General features: G+C 43.0%; 1 protein-coding gene across 1 annotated transcript in view; it reads left to right on the forward strand.

Annotated features, from left to right (window-relative positions):
* LOC121538293 (forkhead box protein J3-like) overlaps positions 1 to 19977 on the forward strand; it is a 102344-nt gene that overhangs the window by 34775 nt on the left and 47592 nt on the right. Inside the window, exons 3-4 of the mRNA XM_041846163.2 lie at positions 7586 to 7703; positions 8074 to 8497. Coding sequence (XP_041702097.1) covers positions 8147 to 8497 — 351 coding nt within the window. The 5' untranslated portion in view covers positions 7586 to 7703; positions 8074 to 8146. The remainder of the gene's footprint in view (positions 1 to 7585; positions 7704 to 8073; positions 8498 to 19977) is intronic.

Here is a 19977-nt window from a genome sequence, read left to right on the forward strand (position 1 = left end):
TGTCGGATGTGGCAGGACTTGCAAACTATCACAGTTTTACAAAGGGAAACCCAACTGCAAATTGCCCAGTGACGCAAGCCTACCAGATGAGCTAAATCCCATCTATGCTCGCTTCGAGGCAAGCAACACTGAACCATGCATGAGAGCACCAGCTGTTCCGGACGACTGTGTGATCTCACTCTCCGTAGCCGATGTGAGTAAGACCTTTAAACAGGTGAAAATTCACAAGGCCGTGGGGCCAAACAGATTACCAGGACGAGTACTCAGAACAACTGGCAAGTATCTTCACTGACATTTTCAACCTCTCCTTGACCCAGTCTGTAATACCTACGCCCAAGAACACCAACGTAACCTGTCTAAATGACTGTCGCCACATAGCACTCACATCGGTAGCCATGAAATGCTTTGAAAGGCTGGTCATCGCTCACATCAACACCATCATCACCTTGGACCCACCTTAATTCGCATACCGCCCCAACAGATCAGGGTTTCCGTTAGCTGGTAAATGGTGGCTTTTGCCCCCCCCAAAAAAAAAAGCCAATAAATAAAATTGTTGCCTGCCAAATTGTCTGGGAGAAAAAGAAAAACCATTGCAAAATAATTGTTTTTATTCATTGATGGAAATACCAGTCGATGTGCTCCAACTTCAAAGGAAAATATACTTAACATGCTAATAAATCCTCAAGCTGCTTGGAAATTAGTGTTGGGTGTGTGTGTTTCCATTTTTACTCACGCAAAATACTTGAGGTCCTCATAAGGGACTTCAGCTAAGTGTACCCCGACTGGGCAAAATTGGCGAAGATTGTGTTGATATCCCCGTTTCCAGTGTGCCTGCCGAGACGACAGGATTCTTTCTCCAAAACAGCATAAAGACGTTTTCTTGAGGACAAAGTCTGATGACCATCGCAAGCTGCTCCAAGAAGTTGGACAGTTTTGACTTCCCAACAGCAGCGGCTCACTTTGATCATCGTAGTCCCATGTGGCTCAGTTGGTAGAGCATGGCGCTTGCAACACCAGGGTTGAGTGTTCAATTCCCACAGGGGACCAGTACGAAAATGTATGCCCTCACTACTGTAAATTGCTCTGGATAAGAGCGTCTGCTAAATGACTAAAATGTAAATAGTTAACCAAGTAGCTACCCGGACTATCTGCAATTACCCTTTTGACTCCTCACATACGCTACAGCTACTGTTCATTATCTATCCTATTGCCTAGTCACTTTATCAGTGCCTATAGAAAGTCTACACCCCCCTTGGATTTCTTCAGATTTTATTGTGTTATAAAGTGGGATTAAAATGGATTGAATTATCATTTATTGTCAACGATCTACACGAAATACTCTAATGTCAAAGTGGAAGATTAATGAAAAATAAAACACTAATATACCTTGATTAGATAAGTATTCACCCCCCTGAGTCAGTACATATTAGAAACACCTTTGGCAGCGATTACAGCTGTGAGTCTTCTAGGGTAAGTCTCATAAGAGCTTTGCACACCTGTACTGTGCAATATTTGCCCATTATTCTTTTAAAAACTCTCAAGCTCTGTCAAGATGTTGGGGATCATGGCTAGACAGCAATTCACAAGTCTTGCTATAGATTTTCAAGCAGATTTAAGTCAAAACTGTAACTTGGCCACTCAGGAACATTCACTATCTTTTTGGTAAACAACTCCAATGTAGATTTGGCTTTGTGTTGTAGGTTATTGTCCTGCTTAAAGGTAAATTCCTCTCCCAGTGTCTGGTGTAAAGCAGACTAAAGCAGGTTTTCCTCTAGGATTTTGCCTGTGCTTGGCTCCATCCTGTTTCTTTTCATCCTGAAAAACTCCCAAGTCTTTGCAGATGTTAGGTGTAGACAAACATTGAAATGCTTACTTACGGGCCCTTCCCAAAAATGTAGAGCGATAAATAATAACTTACCAGTACCGAGTAGTGTTGTCACGATATCAGATTTTTGACTTCGATACCGTTACCCGGTTTATTATCACGATACACAATACCAAAACGATACTCGATACCGCAGCAAAATAATGTTATTTATTTAACCAGGTAAGTTGACTGAGAACACATTCTCATTTACAGCAACAGCCTGGGGAATAAATACAGGGTAGAGGAGGGGGATGAATAAGCCAATTGGAAGCTGGGGATGATTAGGTGGCCATGATGGTATGAGGGCCAGATTGGGAATTTAGCCAGGGCACCGGGGTTAACACCCTTACTCTTACGATAAGTGCCATAGGATCTTTAGTGACCACAGAGAGTCAGGACACCCATTTAACATCCCATCTGAAAGACGCACCCTACACAGGGCATTGTCCCCCATCTCTGCCCTGGCGTATTGGGATATATAAATAAAAAAATACCAGAGGAAAGAGTGCCTCCGACTACCCTCCAACACCACTTCCAGCAGCATCTTGTCTCCCATCCAGGGACCGACCAGGACCAACGCTGCTTAGCTTCAGAGGTAAGCCAGCAGTGGGATGCAGGGTGGTATGCTCCTGGCAACAACAAAAAAAAGCATATTAGCTAAAGTAACAGAATAAGCACAGGCCTTTCTTTTTTTACATTGAACAATATGTTGATTACTGGTAGAACACATACAATAACTAATATAATATATTATATTCTATATTCAATTTCTTGCAAAACCATATTGGAGACTCAGAGCATACAAAATAATTGTACAATTACATGTAAACTGTTTAAAAATGTAATTTGATACATATCAGGGTTAATTTGCTAATCTATGGCCATAATATTGGGTCAAATGACATTCATTAGACCTATAATTTAGTTTAGTTCCAAAACGACATGAACTGTACAAGGTGTCAAGTGTTCCACAGGGATGCTGGCCAATGTTGACTCCAATGCTTCCCACAGTTGTGTCAAGTTGGCTGGATTTTCTTTGGGTGGTGTACCATTCTTAATACACACGGGGAACTCTTGAACGTGAAAAACCCAGCAGCGTTGCAGTTCTTGACCTACTACCAATACCCCGTTCAAAGACACTGAAATATTTTGTCTTGCCCATTCGCACTCTGAATGGCACACATACACAATCCATGTCTCAATTGTCTCAACGCTTAAAAATCCTTCTTTAACCTGTCTCCTCCCTTCATCTACACTGATTGAAGTGGATTTAACAAGTGACATCAATAAGGGATCATAGCTTTCACCTGGATTCACCTAGTCAGTCTATGTCATGGAAATGTTTTGTATACTCAGTGTAGCAGTGAACAGCACAAAGCAATCGGCCTGTGGACGGGAGTTCTCACAGCCGGCAGGGCACAACCATGAAAGATGCGCCGGTGTTATCTGCCGTTCCGTACATTCTAATAGAATTAGTAGAGAGGAGAGAGCGATAGCGAGTGGAGAATAAAGGGCACAACACGTTAAGGGGAAACAGTAGGCCCGTGGGCTACACACCTGAAACCAAACATAAAGCCTAGACTGCAAACCTGCGCTAGAGCCGTGCTAGATCAACATGACATGATACAAATGTCATAGCCCCATGATGAGTGAATATGATTGCCTAACCTCAAGAAATGACAATACAATTTGATTGTATTGATTTGTGCAGGCACGATAGCCGCTACAATGAAGGCTATATTATAATGACTATGCCTATGCATTCCATGAAGTGGCAATGAGTAACGATGAATATCATCAGATAAATATAGGCTGATCACGAATTATACTTGCGAGCCACTACTAGCAGCATATACTGTATGCACCCTTGTCCCTGCAGAGGATAGCTACTGTATATTTGGAAATAACTGTGCACTCCCTGCAAAATAAAGTTTATGACACAAGACAATATGATGTTTAGCAAACAGCCATAGTAAAAATTTATGATAGTGAATATGAATCCCGGATGTAAGGAAAACCCATAGGTTAAGTGTTCCCCATGAAGAGACAATGCATAAAATGAGCATTAACAATAAATCCAACCAGATCAGAAGGCTGAAATGAATGATATTATATATCAATGTGAAATGACAGCTAACCACGCCCACAGATCTTAGAGATGTAATTATCAAGCTCGCTTCTCCTGGAGTTAAACATGGGGCTTAACTCAATTTTGTTGAAAGATGAGCAAGAACCCGCAAATGAAGGCATCAGCTTTGCCTCAGTATCTTATAATTGAACCTTTTTCAGTGGTATGTCGTCTGGCATCGTGTCGGAAAGTAATTACGAAGTTGGATTTGCCTTTTTTGACCTTTTTCTCCCTCTTTCCAATGCCCAGTACTCCCAGACATGACAGTTATTGGCCTGCCTACAGGCTCCTTTTGACACATTAGCATAGACACACAACACAGTCCTCCCCGGAAACCCCGTCAGCTCATCACACTCCGGGAGATGGGGAGGAGGGGGGGATTTTGTCATTACTTCCAATACTTCGCCTTCTTCCGAAAATATTTCGATTCCTCCTTCTCACTCTCTCCATTCAGAGTCCCTATTAAAATGCAGAAGTGTAAAGCCGCTTTCGGTCTAAAAGCCTGGCGAGCAGCGGGGGGCTGTTAGCGATGCATTCAGCTGAGTGCATCCCAGCCACAAAAGTCTAATGGGTGAATACATTCAATCACATACAGGCCCAAACTCTTTTAAAGGGACAATATGCCCAGTTATGAAAGCCTCATAACCAGTTCACAGGGTTGTGCTACTTTTAGGGTTTTTTGAAAGATGTTCAAATAATGTTTACAGTCACTGAAAACCAATTTTTTACCCCATCATATTCTGTTACTGCTCATGTGTCTTTTAGGTGTAGGCTAAAATGGCCCTATTGCGCACTATTCCCTCTTGAAGACACCTGACCTGTGTGGCAGACAGGCTTTCGTCACTATATTTTGAGCGCTGGAAATAACATATTTCAGGGCCTAATCTCATTCACCAAAATATGCATATCTGTTTTAGTTTCAGGCAAATTATAAAATAAAGAAATTCAGGATAATAAGGAATAATAGGAATCAATGCAATTACCAAACTCCTGCTAATCTAATCATTTTTGGGATCAACCCTCTTTCTCTCTGCCCAGAGTTTCAATGATGCTTCAGCGGTCAGGCAGAGGCATAGGCAATGGCTTCTAGAATGGCAATAATTGTTGTATCTTTTCAAAAAATATAAGGAAGCATGGGGTCTTTAGATGTGAGTCCTGTGATCATAGCCAAACATTGTTTTTTCCCACGCTACAGTCAGCTATATCGGTCAGCTAATACAAGGCTAGTAAAGGCCCAGTGCACTACTTTTGTGAGAAAAAATGTTTATTCCAAAAACAATAGAAAAAATAATTCCGATTTGTATTTTGTTTAGATTTTTCAGGGGGTGCTGCAGCCCCCTCAGCACCCCTACTTGCCACGGCTATGCCTGTGATTGTATTGGTGTCATTGCTGTCACCACACTATAATGCATTTGAAAGGTTCCTTACTCACAGCCCTGCTTCAAGGAGACAGAGAATCCCTCTGGTGTGAAATTCATTGGAGGTAGTTATTAAATATGTGACATTAAATATCAATGCATTTTATTAGATGTTTGTTTACATTTGTCATTTTAGCAGATGCTCATATCCAGAGCGACTTACAGGCGCAATTAGGGTTAAGTGCCTTGCTCAAGGGCACATGGGCAGATTTTTCACGTTGTCGGCTCAGGGATTCAAACCAGCTGCCTTTCGGTTACTGGCACAGCGCTCTTAACCACTAGTCTACCTACCTGATTGCATCTTTAATGAATCCATTTGCAGACTTGGCACAAGCCCCTTCTATCCAAGGTATCAGGGTTCCCACAAGTCTTCCTGTTTTTGCCTGTAATTACTATGTGTCAAGTCACTCTCTTGACAGGCAATTATTATATGGATGGCTGTGGTACAAGTTGTGGTTACATTCAGAGATTTGATTTTGGAGCTTGCTTCATCATGGCTGTGCCGTGGTTACAGAAGCTAAATACCTCAGTGATGGTATTAACACACAACCACAAATCGCAGACAAGCTCTGAACCCTGTGTACCAATTGAGCCTGTGCTACGGAACTCAATGCTTCACAACAGCTAGCATATTTAACTGTTTTACTTTGGAAAGCGCAGTAAGGCTTGCCTCTGCAGACTTGAAGGAAAACAAATGAACTGTAACGGCACACTCGCTTCAGATACAATAGGCGGAGCGCTTCCAGGAATATGGGTTAGGGCAGTCACTGTGGGACTTGTTGACTGGGTAATCACTGTCTTTGGGTGTTCGGCCCCCCTTTCCCCAGAAGCAGTGTCATGCACCCTCTCTGTTCTAGCATATTACTCATCCTAGTGCCTCGCTATGCTAACACTATGCCATCACAACAGTCAAGCCCACGCTCTAAACTGCAACAACAACAGCAGCAGCAGCAGCAGCAGCAGCACAGCAGGTCGGGGCTTGTGGCAGCCTGATTTGCAGCTAAAGCCTACTCTTAATGAGGGGAAAATAAGAACTTGTGTTTTTTTTCCTTACCCACCCCCCTGCAGCAAAAAGGTGGACTAATTAAGATGGCTTCCTGGGATTGGGGGTCTGGCTCTGCTTTCTCTCACAGTGCCACTGTCAAGGGCCTTCAGGAAGAGACGGGGGTGGCGGTATAAAAGCTCACCCGGCATTTTCCCACTTCCCTTTATTTTTCCCAGCATGTTTGGCTAGATGAATATGCGTTAAACATTTGTTTTTTCAACTTGTAATTAAACTGGTTTGCGGGCAGAGTATTGTCTTCGTTTTCTCCTCTTGTATGTTGCTCTCGAGGGGGATCTGCAGAAACCGAGAGTTTTGTATTCCTGGTAGACCGCCTTAGAAGTTTCAGGACATGATGCAGTGTGTGTGTGTGTGATTGCGTGGGCTGGTGTGTTTGTCTCTGTTTAAGGACACTTGAAGGTTGTATGGGCTCAGAGATGTGCAGGTATCTTTTGGAGGCTTAGCTTTACTACTGACCAGGTTGTAGCCTGGAAATTGTATTTTCAGGGTTCAAGCAGGACATTGGTCCACACTGAAATGATCCTATACTCTGAAATTATATATTTTAGATCGTATTAACTGGCTTTTATTAATATATTAACTGTTATTTTATGTTATTTGTGTACAGCAACATTTAGCCCTGCTTGTGTTCTTCTACATACCTTTGTGGATTATGGTTCTGTGTGGATCTGAGTCTCACAAAAATGGCTGAAAACTAATTAAATGTAGAGCCTTCTCTTCTGAAGCACTCTGGTTGTTTGTGGCAGAAGCTCTACTACCTTCAGGTCTGAAACTGAGAGGTGGGCCTGGACTTGACAGCAGAGTGGGGCACATCGACAGAGATCATTGGAGATTCTGGGGTTTCGGGTTCCTCTGGAGAGTTGGAATTCCTCCCGTGCTGTTCCCCCATTTGGCAGGCAGTTGTGAAAAGAATTCCCCAGCTTTTAGTCACTATGCAGATCGAGTTGCCATTTCCACTTTGTTGGAGTGAGAATGACAGAAGCAAGCCAGAACTCAGACAGTTTTGCTGTTGTAGTGGGTGGCTTTACGATTGTCATTTTTTGTCGCTAATGAGTGTTGTCAGCCAGGACTTGACAAACTCACCTTTGCGTGTGCTTTCTGTGTTACAGCATTGGCGCATGAATGAGGAGCGTATGAACATGCACCATAGAAGGACTACTCTACCTATCGGTTCAGTACATTCCACAGAAGCTTGGGCCAGAGGAGAGATGTAAAGAAACGAAAAAAGTAAGAATTTGCTCAAATTACTTTGTTTGCTGATGGTTAAATGTACAGCTTGGAGTGAAGTTGAAACTTAGAGGAAACAGTTGCTATGTAAAATATTTGTTTGATATTGAGGGAGGCTATGACAGACACAGTATTTGCTGTGCTGAAATCTGGACCATTCCATGAAAAGAATCAAGAGCACCAAATCCATCTCCTGACCAAATCTGATCACACACACACACACACACACACACACACACACACACACACTATCATCTCCTGACACTTCTATTGATCCGTAGTCCAGTCAGCTGCAGTGCATACCGTATCATATCTGTACATTTCTTCCGAGTGTTTCAGTTGTTTAGCAAACATCCTACTTTTCTTCTAGAATTCAGCCAGTGCCAAAGGAGAGCATCTCCCCACCCTGCCCCTGAGTCCCCCAACCCCTCACCACCACCGCCATGACCTCTGAACTAGGGAGCAGCCTGACTTCCATGGACTGGCTTCCCCAGCTTACCATGCGGGCGGCCATCCAGAAGTCCAATGCCGGGCACCAACACCACACTCACGGGTACCCCCACGGGCATCATGGCCACGAGCCGGGAAAGAAGAGTGCCCCGCTGGACCAGGGCAACACGCTGGACCAGGAGGAGGTGGCCCAGCACAGGGATGGCAAGCCACCCTACAGCTACGCCAGCCTTATCACCTTCGCCATCAACGGCTCGCCTAACAAGAGGATGACCCTCAGCGAGATATACCAATGGATCTGTGACAACTTCCCCTACTACCGGGAGGCAGGGAGCGGCTGGAAGGTAGGAGGTGGAAATGGAAGAATGAAAGAGGGATGGGGGGAAGGGGCATTTTGTGTGCATTAAAGGGATGGTTCACTTCAGATTCAGTTTGTTATACTAATGGAATTAGGTGGCGCTCATCTTTCCTATTCGTTTGGGATTGAGGTCTGCATATTTTTCTGATTGCATGATGTGGGATCTACGTAACCCACTTTTGAGGGATACAAATGTCCGATAAACTTAGTTTTTGGTCAACTATCCCTTCAGATACATTTATACCTGTTGCAGTAATGTGTCTTGTTGTGAGGAGCAGGATCTTACAAGTTCAATTAGCAGACTTAGGCTGACATAGTCCACTGTTTATCGCCTTCTGACACTCCAGTAAATTCAGTATAATGTATATTATAATCTGGGAAGTTTGGGTCCTGGATGCTGATTGGCTGAAAGCTGTGGTATATCAGACAATATACCACAGGTATATTTTTTACTGTTCTAATTACTTTGTTAACCAGTTTATAATCGCAGTAAGGCACCTCGGGGGTTTCTGGTATATGGCCAATATACTGTACCATGGCTAAGGGCTGTATCCAGGCACTCCGCGTTGTGTCGTGCTAAGAACAGCCCTTATTCGTGGTATATTGGCCATATACCACACCTCCTCGGGCCTTATTGCTTAAATAGAGATTTAAATTTGATTAAAAAATACATTGAATAAGTGTGAACCAGTATTGACATTTGTTTGAACGTTTGTTTCATATTTAATTGCTGCGCTGCTCTTGACTTTGCAACATGTCTCGGAAGTATGAGGAAATATTACTGGTGACGGTCAGTCATTGCTTTGTGAAGGAGTACGGCAGTGAGTGACAGAGCGCACGTTCCATTCAGGTGGCATTAACAAATCCTTAATGGTGCGATCTGCGATTTGTACATCAATCTTTTTTTTTTAACTTTAAAATTAATTATATGCGGATTGCAGCTTTCATGTAAATAGTATTGTATAAATCCAGACAAATGACACAACATGCTTCTTTTACTTGAGAGATGAGTAGAATGATCTGGAATCCTTTGGTTTAGTCTAGGGAATACTTACCCTTATTAATCACATGACAGAGGCTGTGCTTTGTCTGATGAGGCTGCCTGGCTACAATGTCCCCAGTACAGTGGGGGAAAAAAGTATTTAGTCAGCCACCAATTGTGCAAGTTCTCCCACTTAAAAAGATGAGAGAGGCCTGTAATTTTCATCATAGGTACACGTCAACTATGACAGACAAATTGAGAAAAGAAATTCCAGAAAATCACATTGTAGGATTTTTAATGAATTTATTTGCAAATTATTGTGGAAAATAAGTATTTGGTCACCTACAAACAAGCAAGATTTCTGGCTCTCACAGACCTGTAACTTCTTCTTTAAGAGGCTCCTCTGTCCTCCACTCGTTACCTGTATTAATGGCACCTGTTTGAACTTGTTATCAGTATAAAAGACACCTGTCCACAACTTCAAACAGTCACACTCCAAACTCCACTATGGCCAAGACCAAAGAGCTGTCAAAGGACACCAGAAACAAAATTGTAGACCTGCACCAGGCTGGGAAGACTGAATCTGCAATAGGTAAGCAGCTTGGTTTGAAGAAATCAACTGTGGGAGCAATTATTAGGAAATGGAAGACATACAAGACCACTGATAATCTCCCTCGATCTGGGGCTCCACGCAAGATCTCACCCTGTGGGGTCAAAATGATCACAAGAACGGTGAGCAAAAATCCCAGAACCACACGGGGGGACCTAGTGAATGACCTGCAGAGAGCTGGGACCAAAGTAACAAAGCCTACCGTCAGTAACACACTACGCGCCAGGGACTCAAATCCTGCAGTGCCAGACATGTCCCCCTGCTTAAGCCAGTACATGTCCAGGCCCGTCTGAAGTTTGCTAGAGTGCATTTGGATGATCCAGAAGAGGATTGGGAGAATGTCATATGGTCAGATGAAACCAAAATAGAACTTTTTGGTAAAAACTCAACTCGGTCGTGTTTGGAGGACAAAGAATGCTTAGTTGCATCCAAAGAACACCATACCTACTGTGAAGCATGGGGGTGGGAAACATCATGCTTTGGGGCTGTTTTTCTGCAAAGGGACCAGGACGACTGATCCGTGTAAAGGAAAGAATGAATGGGGCCATGTATCATGAGATTTTGAGTGAAAACCTCCTTCCATCAGCAAGGGCATTGAAGATGAAACGTGGCTGTGTCTTTCAGCATGACAATGATCCCAAACACACCGCCCGGGCAACGAATGAGTGGCTTCATAAGAAGCATTTCAAGGTCCTGGAGTGGCCTAGCCAGTCTCCAGATCTCAACCCCATAGAAAATCTTTGGAGGGAGTTGAAAGTCTGTGTTGCCCAGCGACAGCCCCAAAACATGACTGCTCTAGAGGAGATCTGCATGGAGGAATGGGCCAAAATACCAGCAACAGTGTGTGAAAACCTTGTGAAGACTTACAGAAAACGTTTGACCTGTGTCATTGCCAACAAAGGGTATATAACAAAGTATTGAGAAACTTTTGTTATTGACCAAATACTTATTTTCCACCATAATTTGCAAATAAATTCATTAAAAATCCTACAATATGATTTTCTGGAAATTTTTTCCTCATTTTGTCTGTCATAGTTGACGTGTACCTATGATGAAAATTACAGGCCTCTCTCATCTTTTTAAGTGGGAGAACTTGCACAATTGGTGGCTGACTAAATTCTTTTTTCCCCCACTGTAGATGTGTCCCAAATAGCACCCTATTCCCTATGGGTCCTGGTCAAAAGTAGCACACTATATAGGGAATAGAATGACATTTGGGACACATCCACAACAATCTCCATTTAATCTCTGATTTCCTCAGTGAGTGAAAATATCTTCCCTCTCCATGCTCCGTTCACAAACCTATGTTTATTCTCAGGATTTAATCTTCCTGAGCTAAATTGCATGCCAGCAGCTCAAAATGGTTTGCGATAAAAGTCAGTTTGTTTTGGTAGGGTTCCAAGCTTGTTGGCGTGGTCATGAGATATGTTCTGTAGATTTCTTCTTTCATTTGTTCACAGAAAACCAAGATAAATAGATTTTCTAGACCTTTCAGGCATTGTGATTCGTTTTTTCTTGAATTGTCAATGGTTTCTCTCTGTTCAGGCAGTTACCCCGTCATATGGGCAATATAACTGTTTGGGGTTTTAGGCTGGGTTTCTGTATAGCGCTTTGTGACATCTGCTGATGTAAAAAGGGCTTTATAAATACATTTGATTGATTGATCTTAAATAGGATAGGCATAATGCCCTCATTAATACGTATAGTACTGCAGATGTTTAAGATCTGTAAGCTTTCTCTGATGTACTTATTCAAAGTCTTCCACACCACAGTAATAAGTAGGTTTGACCCCATATATTATTTTCTATTCCGATTCTATGAGAAATAACTGAGTTTTGGCACAGGGACAGCGATCTAATGCTAGCTAACGTTAGCAACCATCGCTACTTAGCTAACGTTTGTGAATTGTGGATTTGACGGATATTTGTTAATGCTGTATAAATGCCAAATCTGATTCGAACCTCAAAATTGTGATTCAGGGACAGCCCTGGTATCAGGGACGTTAATACAGACATCAATACCAAACTGAATCTATTGATCAAAGATTTTTATTTGTATTATTATTGTTGGGAAGGGCTCGTAAGCAAGCATTTCACAGTTGTCTCCACCCGTTGTATTTCGTGCATATGACAAGTACAATTAGATTTTTTATTTGATTTTAATTAGAAAAACACTTTTTCAGTACATTGGCCCTCTTGGGTATTATAATTGTCCTTGCATTGACAAGCTAGAATAATCACACATGTACTTACATGTGTATGGACATCATCTCATCTCAAAGATGATTCTAAAAGGGGTTGGAAAAGTAACAAGATTACTGGCCTGTAAAAAGGCTAACGATATATCCACCATAAACGTAAGATCCATCTTGAGGATTTAGCCTTTAATTTCCTCAAGACCAAACTACGTTCGACATCCTAGGAATACTCCAGATGATGAGATGCACAGTATAATCTGGCACGAGGACTGTTGAGGTCTAATAGGCCCACTGCATACATGGCTCAGCCTCAAGCTGTAAACATTTACTCCCGGATGTACCTGGCCCAGTGCGGAGATGTTGTGGTTGAAACGGTGATCTGCATCAAAGGGAACGTGAGCGAATTCATTACAGTCAAGGTGATTACTGTCAGCTGCACACAGTGGGAGACAGACATGGAGCCCAAGCAGTGTCTGGATTCCTTGATTTGGAGAATATACTGTTGATGCACAAGTAAAATAGCTTGTACTTCACGCACGCACACTCACAAAGACACGTAAGCGCACACACACACACACACACAGTCCACACACACACACACACAGTCCACACACACACGAGTGAGTGTGTGAGTAAGAGACTCCCACTCAGGTAGGCATACGTGTGCAGTCTACAGATTACAGTAGGGCGGCTCAGCCAGAGGAGATGGGTAGTGGTGAGTTTACTACCCAGCACACGCACGCGTCTGCTCTGTATGATAATGTGGATGCACAGGCATGAGAGAGGCCAGGTTGAAACCAGGCCAATGCTAACCCCTCTCCCATTTTGAACACAAGCGCATTAGCCACAGGATACACTGAGTGTAATCAGATAACTCGTCAAGGTCATAACACGTCCGCATGGTATGAGGGAGCAGGACGTGGGATGCATCCCAAATGGTACCCTATTCCCTTTATAGTGCACTACTTTTGACCCAGGCCCACATTAACCTCTCTCACTCTCATTGGTCGATAACAGCATTTCTCATACACATAGGGCTCTGGTCAAAAGTGGTGTTCTACAAAAGGAAAAGGGCCTCTGGTCAAAAAATGAATAGGGTGCCAATTTGGACAAGGGCCCTAGTCAAAATGTGTGTGCTATAAAGGCAATAGGGTGTTGTTTGGACTAGAGGTTGACAGGTTGATTCCGGCAGGAATGGGAAAGAATTTCTAGAGTCAAGTTCAGAACAGGACAGGATTCCTTATTGATGTCACTTGTTAAATCCACTTCAATCAGTGTAGATGAAGGGGAGGAGACAGGTTAAAGAAGGATTTTTAAGCCTTGAGACAATTGAGACATTGATTGTGTATGTGTGCCATTGAGGTGTGTTTTCATGGCACACATTGGGCCCCATCATAAATGCCAATTAGGTGCATCCCTTCATGGCAGCAGTGTATTGATCTGCACATTTCAGCAGGATAATGCCCCATGCCACAAGGCTAGGGTTTTCCAGGAATGGTTCGACGAACATGACAGTGAATTCAGCTTACTGCAGTGGCCTGCCCAGTCACCAGATCTCAATCCAATTGAGCATCTGTGAATAAGATGGAACAAGCTATTTGGAGTAGAGATCCACTACCAGCCAACTTGACACAACTGTGGGAAGCATTGGAGTCAACATGGGCCAGCATCCCTGTAAAACGCTTTCGACACCTTGTTAGAGTCCATGCCCTGACGAATTGAGGCTGTTCTGAGGGCAAAAGGGGGTGCAACTCAATATTAGGAAGTTGTTCCTAATGTTTTGTAAACTCAGTGTAGTTTATTTAAAATAATAAGAACAATTATAAAAAAATAAATGGTAATTTCCCCCTTCCGTCAGCTCACTCTCGTGCCTCGCTCCAGTTGTAGCCAGACACTACTTTAGCTTATGCACGCGGAGACCCACAATTACACATGCCCATATCCATGAGTTCATCCGACTCTGGGTAAGAGGAAGGGCTGCCTTCATTGCCAAAATCTCGTAATGTGGTTGTTATTAGCTGTGTGTGCAGGCAACGGTCTCATGAGCACTGAGCAGCAGCTAAATGAAGCAGTTGCTATGGCTACTCACAGCCCAAGCGGGAGACAGACGATTTCCACTAGATGGCACAGCCACAAAGTCAAAATTGTCTATATCGTAAAAATGCACGAAAACTAAAATGAACTTTTAGGTTAGGGTTAGGCAGTGTGATTAAGGTTAGGGTTAAAGTTAGGCGGGGGTTATGACTTTGTGACTGTGGTAACTAGTGATGACCGGGACAAACAGACAGCAGCTAACGGAGGAAGTTATTTCTGATTTCCACGTGTAAAAATGGGCACGTGAGGGATTTTTATCAGGATGGGACAGGAACATTTCTGGGGTTATAAAACTGTTTGCGGGATCAGGACTGTACGGGGATTTTTTTTTACAGGACAAGACGGGACAGGAATACATTTTCACTCCCGTGTCAACCTCTAATTTGACATCCCAAGTGCTATTCTGATACCAGCTGTTATGGAAAGAGGTGCTCTGCTTTATAAGCAGTAGGTCTAATATAAATGTGTGTTTTATGTCACATTGAGCTATGATATAATATGTGTTTACATGCATACCCACATATGTACTGTGTTTTACAGAGCTTTTATAAACCTCTGAAAGTGGTTTTGAGTCATAAACTGTTGTCTGGTCTTTTCTCTTTGAAACCTTTTATGAAGTGCTCATATGCTCATCAATTGAAAAGCATATGATCAGTGATGCATCCCGTTAGAAAATCGAGAAATCGGATTTGACTATGCAATGTTTCAATCAGTTTTAGCCTACATCTGATTACTATGCAATGTTTCAATTACTGTTAGGCTACGTCGCATTTTTTTTGCTCGTTATTTTGCTATTCAGTTGTCATTAAGTGGCATCTTATGAACTGAACTTGTAGCTCCCACGCAGAATGTCTCATATTTCTTATTTGCCCCTGGTGTTCCTTCTAGATAACATATTGGGGCACAGTCTTCGCCGCCCGATTTCTCTCATGTCTTTTCTCTCAGCCCCGTCCTCCTTTAGATTCCACAGTGCCTGGCTCTACTTCCTCATGCCCTGTACTCTGCCCTTGCAGCCCTTTCACACCATTGTGTCCTTCCACCCCATAGAGCCTAGGCCCTCTTCACCAGAACCCGTAATCAGTGCATTGCTGCCAGTGGAATGCACCACAGGCATTTCCTCTCTTCTCACTAGTCGATATTAGTGTTTCTCTTACCATTATTATCATCAGCGGGCATGAAACCCTACTGAAGGGACTAGGCTGAAAACGAATAAGCATCAAATACTAACCTTAAGTTTGAATTGAAAATTTAACAACACAAGTTTGCCTACAGGCTGACTTGATAATGGTATCCATATGTAAATCTAGATGTAATGCTGCTGTGCCTGCCCCTGTGGTCCTGCTACCAGTCCTGCTGCCTGCCCTTCCAGCCAGATAATTGGCTCTGAATTAGCGCCCCTAATGTGACGGTGCAAAAGGCTGCTCTGTAATGGCCTTTGGCCTTTCGACGGACGCCACGTGTCACACCCAATGATATAAAATGAGCAAGGGTCATGGGTTATTTCTGTATATTTTTTCAACGGTTGGTCTTAGAATAATGGGGATGGATGCATCAGTGATTTTGCGCTCATGGAACTACTTTTTGGGTCTGGGGCGAAGGACGGTACAGTAAAAACGTCGTCTTTGATTGATCCTTGATTTTGTGTCCTCACGCGTGTGTGACTGAGTGTGTTTCAATTGAACTGTCTAAAATACATATTTTGTAGGTGACAGAATAGTCTATATGGATATTTTATAGTGTTTTTCTCTTTCTTCATGTTTACTCTCTGTTGCCTGGCAACGCAGACATAGTTGTAGCCTGTTACATGCATCCCAGCATCCCCTGTTAACATGTTACGCCTGTCCTGTCTGCCAGCCAGATGTGTGTCCACGCACCTGTTCCTTAGGCTCGACTATCAACCTTTTTTGACTATACAGACTACTGCAGATGATCTCCTGTATAGTAGACACATTTGCACACATTATTAGAACTTAGATGAGAACATATTCTCTGCTCTCTGAACTAGCTGTAAGATTTTTTATTGTGGATGAGGATGGATTTGTGGTGGTTCCTGATTTACATATGTTCAAATCATATTTTATTTGCCACATGTGCCGAATACAACAGGTGTAGACATTACAGTGAAATGCTTACTTACAAGCCCTTAACCAACCATGCAGTTAAAAAAAATAAAAGTAAAAAAAAAAAAAAAATGTTAATTAAGAAAAATAAAAAATAAAAGCAAATAGCTAAAGAGCAGCAGTAAAATAAAATAGCAGTAGGGAGGCTATATATAGGGGGGTACCGGTACAGAGTCGATGTGCGGGGGCACCGGCTAGTCGAGGTAATTGAGGTCATATGTACATGTGGGTAGAGTTAAAGTGACTATGCATAAATAGTAAACAGAGTAGCAGCAGCGTAAAATAGGTGGATGGGGTGGGGGGGTGCAAATAGTCCGGGTAGCCATGATTAGCTGTTCAGGAGTCTTATGGCTTGGGGGTAGAAGCTGTTGAGAAGCCTTTTGGACCTAGACTTGGTGCTCAGGTATCGCTTGCCGTGCGGTAGCAGAGAGAACAGTCTATGACTAGGTATAGAGGTCCTGGATGGCAGGAAGCTTGACCCCAGTGATGTACTGGTCCTTGCGGTCGGAGGCTGAGCAGTTGCCATACCAGGCGGTGATGCAACCAGTCAGGATGCTCTCGATGGTGCAGCTGTATAACTTTTTGAGGATCTGAGGACCCATGCCAAATCTTTTCAGTCTCCTGAGGGGGAATAGGGTTTGTCGTGCCCTCTTCACGACTGTCTTGGTGTGTTTGGACCATGATAGTTTGTTGGTGATGTGGACACCAAGGAACTTGAAGCTCTCAACCTGTTCCACTACAGCCCCATCGAATGGAATGGGGGCGTGCTCAGTCCTCTTTTTTTTCCTGTAGTCCATAATCATCTCCTTTGTCTTGATCACGTTGAGGGAAAGGTTGTTATCCTGGCACCACACGGCCAGGTCTCTGACCTCCTCCCTATAGGCTGTCTCATTGTTGCCGGTGATCAGGCCTACCACTGTTGTGTCGTCAGCAAACTTAATGATGGTGTTGGAGTCGTGCCTGGCCATGTAGTCATGGGTGAACAGGGAGTACAGAAGGGGACTGAGCACGCACCCCTGAGGGGCCCCCGTGTTGAGGATCAGCGTGGCAGACATGTTGTTACCTACCCTTACCACCTGGGGGCGGCCCATCAGGAAGTCCAGGATCCAGTTGCAGTGGGAGGTATTTAGTCCCAGGATCCTTAGCTTAGTGATGAGCTTTGAGGGCACTATGGTGTTGAACGCTGAGCTGTAGTCAATGAATAGCATTCTCACGTAGGTGTTCCTCTTGTCCAGGTGGGAAAGGGCAGTGTGGAGTGCAATAGAGATTGCATCATCTGTGGATCTGTTGGGGCGGTATGCAAATTGTAGTGGGTCTAGGGTTTCTGGGATAATGGTGTTGATGTGAGCCATGACCAGCCTTTCAAAGCACTTCATGGCTACAGACGTGAGTGCTATGGGTCAGTAGTCATTTAGGCAGGTTATCTTAGTGTCCTTGGGCACAGGGACTATGGTGGTCTGCTTGAAACATGTTAGTATTACAGACTCAGTCAGGGACATGTTGAAAATGTCAGTAAAGACACTTGCCAGTTGGTCAGCACATGCTCGGAGTACACGTCCTGGTAATCCGTCTGGCCCTGCGGCCTTGTGAATGTTGACCTGCTTAAAAGTCTTACTCACATCGGCTACGGAGAGCGTGATCACATAGTCATCCGGAACAGCTGATGCTCTCATGCATGCTTCAGTGTTGCTTGCCTCGAAGCGAGCAGAGAAGTGATTTAGCTCGTCTGGTAGGCTTGTGTCACTGGGCAGTTCGCGGCTGTGCTTCCCTTTGTAGTCTGTAATAGTTTTCAAGCCCTGCCACATCCGACGAGCGTCAGAGCCGGTGTAGTACGATTCAATCTTAGTCCTGTACTGACTCTTTGCCTGTTTGATGGTTCGTCGGAGGGCATAGCGGGATTCCTTATAAGCTTCCGGGTTAGAGTCCCGCTCCTTGAAAGCGGCAGCTCTACCCTTTAGCTCAGAAGTGGATGTTGCCTGTAATCCATGGCTTCTGGTTGGGGTATGTACGTACGGTCACTGTGGGGACGACATCATCGATGCACTTATTGATGAAGCCAGTGACTGATGTGGTGTACTCCTCAATGCTATCTGAAGAATCCCGGAACATATTCCAATCTGTGCTAGCAAAACAGTCCTGTAGCTTAGCATCTGCGTCATCTGACCACTTTTTTATTAACCGAGTCACTTGTGCTTCCTGCATTTATTTATTATTTTTTAAAAAATTTTTACCTTTATTTAACCAGGTAAGCCAGTTCAGAACAAGTTCTCATTTACAACTGCGACCTGGCAATACTTTAGTTTTTGCTTATAAGCAGGAATTAGGAGGATAGAGTTATGGTCAGATTTGCCAAATGTTAGGTTTATGTGCTTGACAGATATGCCGCACAACGTATAATCATTGCGATGTTATGACCACCATAACTCTTGTTGAATAGCGGCCTTAAAAGCACTGTTTGTTAAATCTGTCCCTCTCTATGTGCCCGGATTTCACTCCCAAATATTTGATACTAATCAGTATTATCAGTCTGTATTTATGTTGTAATTAAAAGTGTGAGGTATTTCCCTGGTTCTATTCACAGGAGCAAAGGCACACGTCCAATATCATATTTCTTTCATTATTCACCTAGGGTTGTTATTCTGTGATACGTCTAATAATAGGGGTGGTGTTGATTTCAAAAGGGCTGGAATGCAACAATTACAAGGCTGCATCTTGGATTTGGCATAGTTGATAGAGTATACAGGATGTCATACCTGTGCAATGTTAACGACACTGCATTGCAAGGTGAATAAGGGTTTTTAATTTAATTAGATTAAGTTGAATTGAATATTATTCTGATGACAGTGACATCAGTAAGTTGGGTCTTCGTTTTGTTAGGAGGTACGAAGGATATGTTTGTCTGGATGTGACGTTAGGGTATTGAAATACATGATGCAGCACAGAGGAGTTTAGGTAGTAGGATCTGATTAATTAAAACATGAATGTACAACCACTGATAGGTGAGACGACTGGGTAGACAAAGTCACTTGGAAAAAGGAGTTAATGAAAATATACTATTTAAGCATTGTATATTTATATATTTTTTTTACCAACTCCGTTTAGTTTTTTTTCTTCCAAATTAAGTTACGTTTTCTCCATTTTGTTTTTACATTTTACATTTTTTTACATTTTAGTCATTTAGCAGACGCTCTTATCCAGAGCAACTTTCAGTTAGTGAGTGCATACATCTTTCATACTCAGATATTTCCCAGTTTTTCAGGTTTTCGCTCTCAAAATTACACTTAAAAAAAAAAAAACATGTTCATTTTTGGGTGTAGATACCCTTTAATTCAAGTGTGCACCAGCAAGAGACTTTAAGTAGAACACAGGTGATGGCAGAGTTTGCTTAACAAATCACAGCTGGATTGATGCAAATAATCATGATATCATTCTGCCAGGTAGGGATAGACTACTTTGTAGTTAA

The sequence above is a fragment of the Coregonus clupeaformis genome, chromosome 24 (assembly GCF_020615455.1).
Source record: "Coregonus clupeaformis isolate EN_2021a chromosome 24, ASM2061545v1, whole genome shotgun sequence".
Classification (NCBI taxonomy): domain Eukaryota; kingdom Metazoa; phylum Chordata; class Actinopteri; order Salmoniformes; family Salmonidae; genus Coregonus; species Coregonus clupeaformis.